This window comes from Dermacentor albipictus, unplaced genomic scaffold (genome assembly GCF_038994185.2).
Source record: "Dermacentor albipictus isolate Rhodes 1998 colony unplaced genomic scaffold, USDA_Dalb.pri_finalv2 scaffold_61, whole genome shotgun sequence".
Lineage (NCBI taxonomy): Eukaryota > Metazoa > Arthropoda > Arachnida > Ixodida > Ixodidae > Dermacentor > Dermacentor albipictus.
Window position 1 is genome coordinate 324,592 of NW_027225615.1, and position 15,167 is coordinate 339,758.

The window sequence follows — 15,167 nt, forward strand, 5'->3', positions numbered from 1 at the left end:
TTGGCAATTTCTGGTCGCGGAGTTCTTGCAAAAAATGTTGAATTCCCTAGAAGTGCAGGATCCGTACTGATTGAAAAACTCTGAAGGCCTTGTGAATTGTTTGGCACTAGATAGTACAAGCTGCAGCTGGGGATTCAGCATAGATGTTCAAGATCTTTACTATTCCTTACCGCAAGGGCCCCTAATGTGCAGTGTTAAAGATTGCATAACAAATGAAAATGACGAGGTGTCATTCCGCAATACGTGCGGCATGGCCGTTGAATCCTTTCTTGAACTTCTGCATTTTTATTTAGCGAATACACATGTAGGGTTCTGTGGTGAAACTTATATACAGGCAAGGGGTGTGCGCATCGGGTCAAAGGTAGCTCCCATCCTAAGTAGCATTTTTTTGGGAAGCATAGACAGAGAGCTGGCAAAAGATTTAGAAGGTGTAGTAAGTAAGATATACAGGTATGTCGATGACTACTTGATTTTAGGTTGTCCTGTAGACAAGGGTGCTTTCAGAAATAGGGTTGTAGAAGCCTTCAATTCTCTGGGAAAGGGCCTTAACATATACTTCGGAAGTACCGGTAGATAAGAGGCTACAGTTTCTTGATGTCAAGTTAACATTCCTACCGGAACATGTGTGTTGGTCTTTCTCACCCCGAGCTGGAAAACCGATAATGAACTATGCCTCAAACCATTCCAGGCTTGTGAAGAATGGAATAGTCATTTCGTGTTTCCGGTCAGCGTTGTTGAAGTCATGCCACCACACTGTAAGGATTGCATTCTTTGAGCAAGTTGACAGGTTGAGAAAGGCTGGGTACCCGCTCGCTGTGATGCTGGCCACGTGTGCTAGACTAATGAAAGAACTTAACAAGGATAAAGCACAATGCACAAAGAATCAAAGGCAGAAGGATGGAGGTTCCAATGTTTCAGTAATCCGTATGTGCACGGCCTTTCACACACACTTAAAAAAGTGGCTGGTTGTTATGAAGTAAAAGTAGTATTTTCGGCAAGAAACAAAATAGGTAGTGTGTGTTCCAAGGTTAAAAAGAAGTTTGAAAGTAAGGGTGATGTACAGAAACAATGCACTGTTAAACATCCGCGCAAGACCCAATTTGTTGATTGTGCGAAGAACGTTGTTTACCAGATTCCTATGACGTGTGGTCATGTGTACGTAGGGCAGACTGGGAGATGCATTAACACTAGGTTAAGGGAGCACTTGTCTAGCCTTAAAGGTCGCCCCAGTACGCATTTGGCAATGCATTGCCAAGAACATGGTTGCCCCCCTTGTCTTACTAGCACAGACATTTTATACAGGCATAGGAATCAAACCGCTAGGGAAATCGTGGAAGCATACTGGATTGAAAAACAAAAAGAAAAATGCATCAGCCATCCTTCTGTTTCATTGTTAGATAAAGAAAATTCGCTTCTATCATCACATCTTTAACGCATTTATTGTAAGTGGTTGTTTTTATGCACTTTGCTGTTTTTAGTATGACCGGGTGGCTTTTGTCCACGTCTTTTTTATCACAAGTGTTATATGTAATATTGACGTTGCTCTTTTGACTTGATGGCGCAGATCAGCGGGTATCATATGCGCTGTAGGGTGCTCTGTTAACTAGATCGCGCAGTTCTGTGGGTATTTAGGTAAGTAGTTCTTCAAAAATAAACCAGTTGTTAGAAAGCGCTCGTCCTTGTGTTGCCCCTATTCTTCGTCCCTGTTTGTTTGCGCACAACAAGTATCAATACGAAAAAGTAGGGGACGAAGTGAATCGTGAGCGCGAGCGGTGGTTCGAGGCCTGGCTGGGCGCTCTTGGGGCGCGGCCGGCCAGGACTGGGGCCTGATAGTGTGGTCTGAGGGACCGCGCCGTTCCCACATTGGCGCCCGTAACGGGGGGCCCCGGGTACGTTCCGGGACGGACCATGATCGTGGCGAAGTCGGGCGGTGCTCATTCCACGGCCAGTAGCGACGCCTGCCTGACCTGGTGCGTGACCACCACTGTGGTGCAAGCTGTAGCTTGAAGGGGTGTACCGTAGCGCGAATAAAATACGGGGCAAAAGAAGACGCACAGGGACACACACTGCGCTAACTTCCAAAAACACTGTTGGAAGTTAGCGCTGTTTGTGTCCCTGTGTCTTCTTTTGTCCCATCTTTTAATCGTGCTACCATACACCCCTCCAAGATGCATTACCAACAAGCCCACATTGCAACCCTCGCAAGCTGCAGCTCTGGCGTTCACTGAGGAACGTTTCCGCCGACTCCTCCTCTGTCATCGTCGTCTGGTCTGACACCGAACACGGGGGTGGAGAGTTCTGCTACGTACTGCTGAAGCGCCGCGCTTGTCCAGTGTGTTTCCTTCTTTGTCCGTTGTCGTTTGCGCGGTTACATTATGCAATCAAATATTGACCACCAACTAGCCCACCTGTCTCAATTACGTATTCTCTGGAGTGTAGGAAGCATGTGACGCCCCCTCAGGCATAATCGTTGGCCCGCCAGGCTCGGTAGGCAACATTGGTCACAGCACCGCAATAAACACCGACGAGCACAGCTGCTCGGCGGCCAGTCATCGTTCGTTCACCACCACGCTGTGGAGCGTCCGTCTAAGGGAGGGTGCCTCAAGCCCTCCCTTCACGAACCCAGGAGGTTTGTGACGCTGACGACGAGTACCCAGGGATCGTCCCGCGCTGCCGCGAGCGGCGAAACACTGCCCCCCATTGCTGTACGAAAGGCTCGAGCCGTTCGAGGGAGATGAGTCCGCCTAGCCAATTTACGAAAAGCAGGTCCACGTGTTCTTCCGGGCAAACGACACACCTGATGCCAAACAGTGGGACATATTCCTGGCCAGCTGCCAGACCTGCGTCTTCAGTATCCTGCTCGACCTTCTCAAGCCAGCCACGCCGCATCTTACGACGCTGGGTGAGCTGCTCGCCATACTGTGCTCGCGCTTCAACCCAGCACCGTCCGCACTAATGGAGTGTTCCCGCTTCAACAACTGGAGCCGCCGGAAAGGAGAGACCCTCGGGCAGTTCGTTGCTGCGCTACGAGGGTTAGCGAGTGCCTGCGTTTTCGGGGACCAGCTGGACTCGCTGCTTCGGGACCGTTTTGTCTGCGGCATCAACAACTCCTCCATGCAGAAGCGACTCCTGGAGCTTCCCGACCCCTCGCTGGACGACGCCGTGAAGACAGCGCTGGCAATGGAAGCTGCCGCCAAGGACGCCGGTGAGATTGCCCGTGCGACTGGCTCACCGTCGGCGGAAGCGGTGATCAACAAGTTGGCGACAAAGGGCAGTACCTGCGGTCGCTGTTGTGGTTCCCATTCCCCCTCACAGTGCCAGTTCTGTCAAGCACAGTGCTTCACGTGCGGGAAAGCTGGGCACCTGGCAAGTGTATGCCGAAGAGCGCGGACGAACGGCAAACAGCAGCAGCAACTTGGTTCAAGCCCAGTGTTACGTTTCGCCTGCGACGCGCGGTATAGCCGGCGCGGATGCAACGGACGCCGGGGCTTCATTCAAAGCGGCGGACATTTTGGCCCGTTCAGCGCTGCCGCAACGCCTCCTGCCATGCGCGTCCAGGCATGTTTCACTGCCACGTGTCTTCGTGTGTGCGTGTGTGTGTGTGTGTGCATGTTGGTGCCCACACTTGTCAAAGCGCGGCAGCCGGGGAGAGGAGCTCCCCCAACTGTGAAGCGAGGAGGTCTGACCGGCGCCGGCCCGGCGGATGCGTCACCTACTCGTCTCAACGTGTCTCTCAGCGTGTTCGTGGCCCGCATCACGTGCGCCTCTGACGAGGCGTTCCTTGCCCTCGACTCCGAGAGTATAAAAGCAGCTGCCCCCGGATGCCAAGAAAGAGGCTCCGAATTCTTCCGCCGAGTAGCGTGCTCTCCCGTCTCTCCACTTCGGTCGACCTGACCGGCCGCTCTTTTGCGATGCTAGAATAAACAAGTTGTTCTGTTAGCAGTCGACTCATGCTTTGCCGGCACCTTCGGATGCTTCCAGTTGTGCCCCAGGCCGCTAGGCCAACGCTACCCTTGGGGCTTGCGACCCACTTGCAACAACTGGCGCCAGCGGTGAGATTGCAACTGTCTGCCAGCGGTGAGATCGCGACAACGGAGGCCAGCAGCGAAGATATGCGGTTGACTGTATGCTGAGCAGCACAACGACCATCCGGGAGCAGTGCAACGAGCCCTGTGTGATGACTGGTTGCCTGCAGCGGAACGACTGCGCTGAATTCTTGGCTGCGAGGTTTGGTGAGTGCGGGACTTTCTTCTTCTGAGTTTTGCCAGGCTTTTGTTAGTGTCAGAAACAGAGCTGGTAATTGTGGTTGTCGTTGCTGCCGGGTTAGTTTGTGGCAAGACAATAGTAGGCAGTAGAGAAAGCAGCATTCAGAGTAGCCATGGATCGGAAGTCGTTGCGCAAACCGAAATTGCTGGAGCTTGCAAGATAGTTGGGTCTGGATGTCTCAGACAAACTCAGAAAACCAGAACTGCTAAGGGCTATTCTTGATAGAAGCTGAGGATGACGAGCTGTCGGAATGCCTTGAGACCATTGAGGAGAGGGAGACGGCAAAAAGACAGGAGCGCGAACTTAAAGAACAGAAAGAGAAAGATGAGCGCGAACGAAAAGAACAAAAAGAGAAAGAAGAGCGCGACCGTCAACACCTTGTGGAAATGAAGCGTATCGAGGTAGAGATGGAACGCGCTCGTAATGGAAGTCAGGCACACGGTGCAGGAGAACGAGTATTGTTCAAAATGACTGACCTGATGCGGCCGTTTAAGCTTGGAGAGGACATTGGTTTGTTCCTGGTCAACTTTGAGCGAACGTGCGAGAAGCAGGGGTTCTCTCGGGAAACGTGGCCACAGCGCTTGCTCACTTTGTTACCCGGCGAGGCAGCCGACGTAGTCGCTCGCTTGAAGAGAGAGGAGGCAGAGGATTTCGACAAAGTGAAATCGAGTCTGCTAAAAAAGTACAGGCTGTCAGCGGAGGCGTTCCGTCGGAAGTTTCGGGAAAATGAGAAAGGCAGAAGTGAGTCATATACAGAGTTTGCCTACAGGTTTATGTCAAACATGCAGTAGTGGCTCAAAGAAGAGAAAGCGTTTGGTGACCACGAGAAAGTTCTGCAGTGTTTCGGGCTAGAACAGTTTTATAGTCGGTTACCTGAGGACTTGCGGTACTGGGTCTTGGATAGGCCAGACGTTAGTACGGTGGCTAAAGCCGCTGAGGTAGCCGAGAAGTTTGTGACGCATCGGGCTCGCGGAGCTAAGGGCGGTCAAAAGGGTGAATTTGGCTCCAAGTTTGACAGACCGAAGCTCACACCCATGAGAGCAAGGGGGAGCACACGTAGTGCGGATGCGAGTGAAAGCTGTCCGACCGAACCTAAGGAGACGGCGGCAGCCGAAGCCGAACGCAGAAAGCGGTTCGAGACGAGTCAAGCGGGCGTGTGTTATAGGTGCCAGAAGCCGGGTCACTTTTCGGCGCAGTGTCCGGAAACAAAAACAAAAGTCGTGTTTTTGTCATGCAGCACTGACGAGAACATGAAGCTTCTCGAGCCTTACATGCGAGACCTCCTCGTGAACGGGAAAGAGTGCCGAGTGCTTCGCGATTCCGCAGCTACAATGGATGTAGTTCACCCCTCGTACGTAGAACCCGATATGTTCACGGGCGAGTGCGCATGGATCAAGCAAGCCGTGGAAACTCATAGCGTGTGTCTGCCCGTAGCAAAAGTTCTTATTGAAGGACCTTTCGGAGCGCTTGAGAAGGAGGCCGCAGTGTCATCTATGCTGCCCCCTCAGTACCCGTACCTATTTTCGAACAGGTCCGATCACCTCCTGCGCGAGAAGGGGCTTTTGTTTGGTGAGGCTAGCGTTCAGGCCTTAACCAGATCGAAGGTTCGGGAGCTCGCTGCAAAGGCGGTAGTTGAGGGGCCGACGTTGTCGAACAATGAGAAAGAGTCAGAGGCGCAGCAAGCTGATATTCAAAGCACGTCCGAACTGAATAAAATTGAGCCTGTAGCGTTGAAGGCACCAGATACTGGAGAGGAAATACCCGACACGGGAAAGTTAGAAGAGCTATCTGCAGATTTGCTCATCGCGCCTACATCAGACGGACTTAATAGGTTGCTAAAAGTCAGCCGGTCGGCTTTGATAGCCGAGCAAAAAAAGGATGGCAGCCTAGAAAACATACGCTGCAATGTTAAGGAAGGTATCGCCAAGAAAAATGCTCGTTTTGTGGAAAGAGGTGGGGTCCTGTACCGGAAGTATCTAGACCGCAGGGGAGTGGAGTTCGATCAGCTGATCGTGCCTCAGTGCTACCGTCAGGATCTGTTGCGCTTGTCGCATGGGGGTTCGTGGTCCGGACACCTAGGTGTTAAGAAAACTAAGGACCGTCTCTTGCAAGAGTACTATTGGCCAGGGTGTTTTCGGGACGCAGACCACTTTGTGAGGACATGTGACACCTGATGGCGGGTGGGCAAACCAGGGGACAAATCGAGGGCGCCGTTGAAGTTGGTATTTATCATTACGGAGCCTTTTAGACGGCTCGTTATTGATACAGTGGGACCTCTGCCGGTAACAGCTACGGGGTACAGACGCATTTTGACTGTAATTTGCCCAGCGACAAAGTTCCCTGAGGCAGTGCCGCTTAAAGAACTCAGCTCAGTTGAGATAGTCAATGCACTACTCCATATTTGCGCGAGTTGGTTTTCCTGCGGAAATCCAATCGGATCAGGGCACAGTGTTTACTAGCGCTTTGACGACAGCCTTTCTCAAAAGGTGCGGGGTAAAGCTGTTACACAGCTCAGTGTACCATCCCCAGTCGAATTCCGTTGAGAAGCTCCACTCCGTCATGAAGCGCGTGTTGAGAGCATTCTGTTTTTAACATCAAACTGACTGGGAGCTGTGTCTGCCTGGGGTGAGGTTTGCATTAAGGACCGCGCCGCATGCGGCTACGAGGTTTTCATCAGCTGAGCGGGGTACGGTCGCTCGCTGCGGTTTCCGCTTCGCATGCTTCGAGACGGATCACTGCCCTCTCCCATGGCTGCAGACCATCTCTTCCACAAATGGCCGCCTCCTGCGCTGGAGCCTCGCTTTGCAACAATATTCCTTTGAGGTGCGTTACAAAAAGGGGAGTCTCAACGGTAATGCCGATGGCTTAAGTCGAAGCCCCTAACGTAGGAATCAGCCTCAAAGTTGTTTGTTACTGATGTTTTTCTTCCTGAGGCAAGACTTTTAAGATATTGCTCTTGTTTAGTGTTTCAAAGTCATGACGTGCTTTCTAGTGCAATTTTCCAATTTGTGGACGCGTTCTGAGTGCTGCTAGACTACTGTAAGGAACTAGGCAGCGGTATAAAAGGGGAAAGAGCCTGGCAGGACTTGGTGAGGGTTGTGCCGTGCTTGCTGACTGAGCGGTTGAGTTTCGGCGTAGTTCTAACGCTTGCCGGGAACGAGAACAAAAATGTCAACTCTCCCGAAGTCACTTTGCAGTGTCCTGTGTGAACCTGAACGAGAGAACGAGGCCTTCTCTGTGCGCTGCGCTCAAGAAACGCCGAAGCACGACCGACTTCGGTTATGAGCATCATCGAGCCACATCCCTCCGGACAGCGGATGCAGTCCCCTGACCATCGGGTTCTCCTCCCGGCGGGCGGTCTGTTACGTTTCGCCTACGACGCGCGGTATAGCCGGCGCGGATGCAATGGACGCCGGGGCTTCATTCAAAGCGGCGGACATTTTGGCCCGTTCAGCGCTGCCGTAACGCCTCCTGCCATGCGCGTCCAGGCATGTTTCAATGCCACGTGTCTTCGTGTGTGCGTGTGTGTGTATGTGCATGTTGGTGCCCACACTTGTCAAAGCGCGGCAGCCGGGGAGAGGAGCTCCCCCAACTGTGAAGCGAGGAGGTCTGACCGGCGCCGGCCCGGCGGATGCGTCACCTACTCGTCTCAACGTGTCTCTCAGCGTGTCCGTGCCCCGCATCACGTGCGCCTCTGACGAGGCGTTCCTTGCCCTCGACTCCGAGAGTATAAAAGCAGCTGCCCCCGGACGCCAAGAGAGGCTCCGAATTCCTCACTTCACTTTTATTTCCTTAAAGACCCCTCAGTGGGGGTATTACATAAGGGGTGGTGTTTACAAATGTGCATTTTAATTGGTGGCCACATGAGTTCAATGAAGAATATTAGTATTAAGCTTATCAGCAAACGTCGTTGAACAGGTGATTTCGGTTATGTGACGGGGCAGGCCGTTCCAGTCGCTTGATGATCGGCAAAAGAAGGATGCAGAGAAGGTTGTAGTTCGGCTGCGTGGACGGGTTACTTGCAAGGAATGCCCTGTACGCAGGGAGGGGCGAGGGGGTGGGGCCAGTACATATGGTGCATGATGGAGCGAACTGTAATAGAACTTGTGAAAGAGGATTAACGAATCAATGCGACGCCGGGATGATAGCGTTTTTAAGGCGGACTGTGCTTTAAGTAGTGATACGCTAGTGTTATAAGAATACGAAGAATGAATGAATCTTGCCGCACGATTCTGAATTCTTTCAAGTGCATTGATAAGGTATGTTTGATGTGGTGACCAGATGGGAGATGCGTATTTAATTTTTGGACGTACGAGCGTCTTGAATGCTAGTAGTTTGACGTGTTGCGGTGCATGACGCAGATGGCGTTTTAGGAATCCCAGTGTTTGGTTAGCGGATGCAGTAATGCGCGTTACATGAGCAGACCAGTCTAAGTCGTATGAAAGGGTGACGCCGAGGTATTCAAATGTGTCCACTTTTTCTAAGGTAGTATTAGTAATATTATACGGTTAGTATAAGGGCTGATGGCGGCGAGTGAAGCACATTACTTTACATTTATTGGCGTTAAGGGTCATTAACCAGTCGTTGCACCAGCCTTGCACTTTGTTAAGGTCATTTTGTAAAATACTGTGGTCAGAGTCATTAGTAATTGTGCGGTAGATGACGCAATCATCAGCGAACATACGGATTTGTGAGGAAACATTAAGGGGAAGGTCGTTAATATAAATAAGAAAAAGTAGGTGGCCTAGAACACTACCTTGTGGGACGCCAGAAGTTACAGGGAGGGGTGTGGAGGTGCGATTGTTGACATGCACTGACTGTGATCGGTTAGTGAGAAATTCAATAATCCAATTTAAGACGTCAGGGTGCAGGTTCAGTTGGGAGAGCTTGAGTATTAGGCGTTGGTGAGGTAACTTATCAAATGCTTTAGCATAATCCAGAAAAATGGCATCGATTTGGCTGTTAGCATCAAGATTAACGTGTAAGTCATGGATGAACATAGCAAGTTGCGTTTCGCACGAAAGACCTTTACGAAAACCATGTTGGGATGGGTGAAAGTAGTTGTTAGTGTCAAGGAAGTGCATAATTTGGGTGAAGATGACGTGCTCCATTAGCTTGCAGGGTACGCTGGTTAGGGAAATCGGTCTGTAGTTAAGAGGCGAGTTTTTATTACCTGATTTGTAGATTGGAACGACCTGCCCTTCCTTCCAGGTGACGGGGATGCTACAGGAGGACAAAGACTGTGAGAAGATTAATCTAAAGTGCGATGCGCAGATGAGTTTAGTATTTTTTAACAGTTTAGAGTTGATGCCATCCGCCCCCGATGACGATGAGAGCTTTAGCTTTTCAATTATTGCCGTTATGCCATGTTCAGTGAATTCGATGGGTGACATAACAGATTGCGCAGTTGACGGTGGTATAGGTAACAGAGCATCAGGTTCAGTGGTGAATACTGATGAAAACGCGCGGTTAAATGCATCGGCACACTCTTCTTCGGGGATTACTAAATCGTTATGGTCGGCGATAGTGATAGCATTCGGTGGCTTGGGGTTTAGTAGTTGCCAGAATTTCTGGGGGTTAGTGCTTAGTACACGAGGCAACCTGTCATGGAAAAAGGAGTGTTTTTTGCGGCGTATAGCCGAGAGATAAACTTTCTCTGCCTCGTAATATTTGTCCCAGGCCACAGCACAATTGGTTTGACTTGCCGACCGAAAAAATCGTTTCTTCCTGTTTTCTAGAGTTGATAATTTTTTTGTGAACCAAGGTTTATTGCTGTTAGTCGGTACTGAAACAACTGGAATGTGGTTATTAGCAAGGTCGGTGATTTTTTGTTGGAAGATCGACCAATTTGCTTGAAGTGGGTGGTTGTGGAATTCATCACTGAAAGTGGGGTAGAAGGACATTAGTTCGTTGTTAATGGCTTCGTAGTTGCCTTTATCGTATAGGCGTATTATTTTATTCCACGATTCTCGTTTTGGGAAGCTAAAGTTAAAGACAGTGTGGATTACTTTATGGTCGCTAATAGCCGGGAGATAGGATATCGAAGATAGGCTAGACGGATTGTTAGTTAATATGAGATCTAAAATGTTGGCCGAGTCATTCACCACGCGTGTTGGTTCTAACACTAGCTGGGTCAGGTTGAAATTAAAGCAGACTTCGAGGAAATCATTTTCGCTTGTAATATGTGACGAAGGTGGATAGTTATACCAACTGATATTAGGGAAATTAAAGTCTCCAAAGAGCAAAATCTGAGCGTTAGTGTATTTTTTTCATTAGTATATCTAGGACGCGGTTGAGCTTGTCAGTGAAGCTAGTGTCTGCTCGCGGGGGGGGGGGGGGGGGGCGGTAGCAAACGCCAAGTAAAATAGTTTGCGGGGTTGCACGAAAGAGTAGCCATAATATTTCAAGGTCACTTGGGTTGTGAACAATGGAGCAGGGTATCGTATTACTAACGGCGATGAGCACCCCGCCGCCTCTAGAGTGCTGGCGATCGTTACGGAAGACATGGAAACCGGGTAGGTCATCCATGACCTCCGCGTCGGATACGTCAGCGGTTAGCCAGGTTTCGGTAAGTATCAACAAGTTACATCCAGATGATAAGACCAGATTAGATACAACGTCACGTTTGGAAAGGAAACTACGTATGTTAGAATATATTGCTGAAATAGTACTGTTAGGGCGGGTTGTCGTTATCGAACGGTTTGTTGGATGACGGTGATGCAGCGATTGCTATTGGATTTCTTTTACACATTTTGTAGTTTCATCGTACATGTACTTAGCAGATCCTATAAACAGAGTTTTGTAGCGTAATGAAAATGCAGCTGACTTGGTCCTTGCAAAAGCCAAAAGATGTTTCCGGGCATTCTGCACAGTACGAGAGTAGTCTTCGCGAATGCTATAGTTAGTTCCTTTCAACTTGCGGCCGTTAGACAGAATTTTTTGTTTTGTTTTATAAAAAAGGAATTTTACGATTATAGGACGGTTTCGGTTATCAGAATGGCGGTCGAGACGATGCGCACGTTCAATCGCCTCAGGATGCACGGTTATGTTTAATTGGTCGGCGCAAAGCCGAATGATTTCTTCCTCTGCCTGAGCGGCGGATGTAGACGCACTTGGGTCGGGGATACCGAAGACAAGGTTGTTGCGGCGGGCTCGGTTTTCTGCGTCATCGATGCGCGCTTCTATATCGGAGATTGCCCGTGTCGTCACGGCCGCAGAAGTCTTAAATGTTTCAACCTGTCGCTGCAGGTCCTCGATGTGTTGACAGTGGCTCTCGACGGCATGCATTCTTCTGTTTAGTTCAGAAATAGAATTGTTAGTCTCGACTAGTCCGCTTTTTAAACCTTGAATCTCGTTAATCAACGGCGATTGCGCAGCGGATAGCTTCTTTAGTTCAGTTAGTATAGCGTTAGAATCAGGGCCGGGGTTAGTTTGTATGTCGCCCGACAGTAGCAGCAAAGAGCGCGAAACATGATTACAATTCATTGCGATGGCAAACAGACACTGGGGGCTCGGCAGCAGTACCAAAACATAGTTGCTTGGTTTCTTAGCGTAGAGACTATAACACTGACTAACCTGCATGTTAAACAGCAGCAGTTTAGTGGACTGTATCGTGGCACAGCCACCGAGCCCACAGGTTGGCGCGTGAAGGCGTTGGTCTTTTATAGGCGATCTGCCAGATGTTGCTGACGCAGGCAGCTCCCTGGTGGTAGGGCTGATCACGCTCGTCACAGGCGGCGCTAGTAGAAGCGTAGGGGGCGCTAGCGTGACTCGGCGATAGACAGCAGGGGCACGGCCAAGGCACGGTTCCAGGCAGATTGAAGTTGCTTGTGGGACAGCCGAGATGGTAGCGGGCAGAGCTTCGCCGATCAGTGCGATGATGAGCACCTGCATGTTAAACAGCAGCAGTTTAGTGGACTGTATCGTGGCACAGCCACCGAGCGAGTAGCGTGCTCTCCCGTCTCTCCACTTCGGTCGACCTGACCGGCCGCTCTTTTGCGATGCTAGAATAAACAAGTTGTTCTGCTAGCAGTCGACTCGTGCTTTGCCAGCACCTTCGGATGCTTCCAGTTGTGCCCCAGGCCGCCAGGCCAACGCTACCCTTGGGGCTTGCGACCCACTTGCAACACCAGGTACCACGCAAGCCTGCGGCCAGGGTAGCCGTCGCAAGGGTACGCGGCGGGGGCTTGCGGCAGTGTTCTTCCCCGGCCAGGCTCCATGTCGTGGCCGAGGAACCGCCGATTTTCGACATGTAGCACGCAGGCCTTGTACCGTCGTCAGTTCCGCCGTACATGCTGACCGTCGAAATCTGCGGGCACCCCATTTCCATGTAGCTAGACACGGGCCAGCTTGTCTGTCGTGACTGGGAAACGGTTCGAGCGTACCTTCCCCGGCGCGTCTGTCGAGGCTTCGGGAGTAATGCTACACAGCTACTCTAGGCAGCTCTCCCAGGTCCAGGGTCAGGCACAGGTCAGCGTTTGCTTTGGCAACAGGGAGGCAACCCTTCCCCTCTACTTAACCAAGGGGTCATCGCCGACGCTGCTGGGCCGAAACTGGATTCATGCACTGGGCGTGTGTCTTCCGGAGTACCAGGAAGTCAGCCTACATGTAGTGAAAGACGTTCCCAGCCTCCTAACCGAGTTCAAGTCCCTGTTCCAGCCAGGGGCGGGCTCATTCGCTGGCACGACAGCTGGCATCTATGTACCTGAGGGAGTCCGGCCTCGTTATTTCAAGCCTCGCCCACTGCCGTTTGCCCTGAAGAATGGGGTCACCCAGGAACTGCAACGGTTACAGCGAGAGGGCATCCTACTGCCCGTCAAGACGTCTGAATGGGCCCCTCCCATCGTACCAGTCCTCGAAGCGAAATGGCAGTGTTAGGATCTGCGGGAATTTCAAGGTTACCATCAACCCTGTGGCTACCATCGAGAAGGACCCATTGCGCCGGATTGAAGATCTCTGGTCAGCGTTGTCCGGTGGCCAGAAGTTCACCAAGCTTGACATCAGAGATGCTCACCAGCAGCTGGTGCTCCAGGATGGCTCCCGGAAGTATGTCACAATATCGAAAACTTTGGGGCTCTTCCAGTGGACGTGCTTATTACCGCCTCAGCCCCAGCCATATTTCAGAGGGAGATGGACAACCTCTCCGGGGGCATGAGGCATGTGGCGGTGTGCTTCGATGACATCCTAGTTACTGGCAGTGACGACAGGGACCACCTGCAAAACCTGCACGTCATGGCATGGCTGCAGGACGTCAGCCGCACGCTCAAGCTGAAAAGTGCATTTTCCTGGCCCGCAGTGTTGAGTACTTAGGACATGTCGTTTCCCAGGCTGACCTAGCGCCGGCTGCCCGCAATGTTGATGCTGTACTCAAGGCGCCTAAGCCCCAGAACAAGAAGGAGCATCAGAGCTACCTCGGCCTCATCAACTTCTACAGGAGTTTCCTGCAGGACCTGTCGGAGCATCTACAGCCACTCCATCTTCTGCTTCGAGATGGTCAGCAATGGGTCTGGAAGAAGGAACAGGACTGGGCCTTCCAGCGCAGCAAGGAGCTAATCACCAAGGCTCTAGTGCTGGTACACTTCGATCCTGCCAAGCCTGTCGTCGTGACCGTAGATGCGTCTATGCGGCATGGGAGCCATCCTGACGCACCGGGACAAGGATCGCCAGTAATGCCCTCTGTCGTTTGCTTCGCGTCGGCTTCATGCTGCAGAGCAACGCCAGCTGGACAAGGAAGGTTTGGCCCTCATGTTGGTGTCGAACGCTTCCACCAGTATCTGTGAGGCCGGAAGTTCGAGGCGGTCATGGACTACAAGCCGTTGTTGGGGCGGCTGGGGCCTCACAAGGCAGTTCCTGTTCAGGCATCACCTGGAGTGGTACGCTTGGCCTTGAGGCTGGCACCTTACAGTTACCAGCTGGTCTACCGTCCGCGAAAGGACATGGGACCTGCTGATGCCCTGAGCCGCCTGTCCCAGCCAGAGTAGCCTGACGCTGTTCCAGAACCTGCTGAAGTGTTCATGCTGGAGCACGGATACACGGAGGTGCTCTCCAGATCTGCGGTATCGCAAGCGACCAGCCAGGACCCAGTCCTGTCTCAGGTTGTCGATGCATTGTCCTATGGGGAGGAATTGGTTCAGCAGGCCTATAGCCACAAGGGCGCTGAGCTGAGCTTGCAGCAGGGCTGCCTACTGTGAGGTTCCACGGTGGTGGTTCCACAAAGTCTCCGGTCTAGGGTCCTGCAGCTTCTACACGTGGGTCATCCTGGCATGGAAATAACCAAGATGGTGGCCCGGTCCCATGTTTGGTGGCCTGGCCTGGTGCAGGACATAGCTCACATGGTGCAGAGCTGCTAAATCTGCCAGGAGCATCCGTGGGCCTCGCGTCATGTGGAAATCACCCCCTGGCCATTCCCACAGACATCCTGGTCCCACCTACATTGGATTTTGGGGGACCGTTCAAAGGCCATTACTTCCTGTTGGTGGTGGACGCCTTTTCAAAGTGGGTGGAGCTTCTACCTGTCACCACTCCATCAGCAGGTGCTACCATTGCAGTGCTATGACAGGTCTTCGCCGCCCAGGGGTTGCCCGACATCATCGTGTCTGACAATGGTCCTGCTTTCGCCAGCACAGAGTACCTGGCTTGACTGACAAAGAACAGAATCCGCTGGTTGATGGGTCCGCCGTACCACCCTGCTTCAAACGGTGCAGCTGAGCGGGTGGTGCAAACCATCAAGGACAAGAGAGCATGGCACGTGGCTGACAAGCATGATGCCTAAAACGCCGTTGCTGCTATTGCAGATGCTACCGTGGTTTCTCGTCGGAATATCGGAGAGGGACGACGGATGCCTCTTTTTCGTCGTCGATGCGCAACTTTGCAGAAATGCAAGCTTGGAGTGCGCATTTTCC

General features: G+C 51.7%; 1 protein-coding gene across 1 annotated transcript; it reads left to right on the forward strand.

Moving 5' to 3' along the window:
- Positions 1-14,066: 14,066 nt before the first annotated feature.
- On the forward strand, positions 14,067-14,821 carry LOC139053055 (uncharacterized). The gene is made up of 2 exons (XM_070530189.1): positions 14,067-14,226; positions 14,586-14,821. The coding sequence occupies exons 1-2, from the start codon at positions 14,067-14,069 to the stop codon at positions 14,819-14,821; spliced, it is 396 nt and encodes a 131-aa protein (XP_070386290.1).
- The last annotated feature ends 346 nt before the right edge of the window (positions 14,822-15,167 follow it).

Bases quoted from the DNA above. Each gene is read 5' to 3' on its own strand.
- LOC139053055 (XM_070530189.1), top strand. From the start codon at position 14,067: ATGGACTACAAGCCGTTGTTGGGGCGGCTGGGGCCTCACAAGGCAGTT. The intron at 14,227-14,585 runs GCCTGTCCCAGC...GGCCTGGTGCAG, and splicing joins ACCTGCTGATGCCCTGAGCC to GACATAGCTCACATGGTGCA.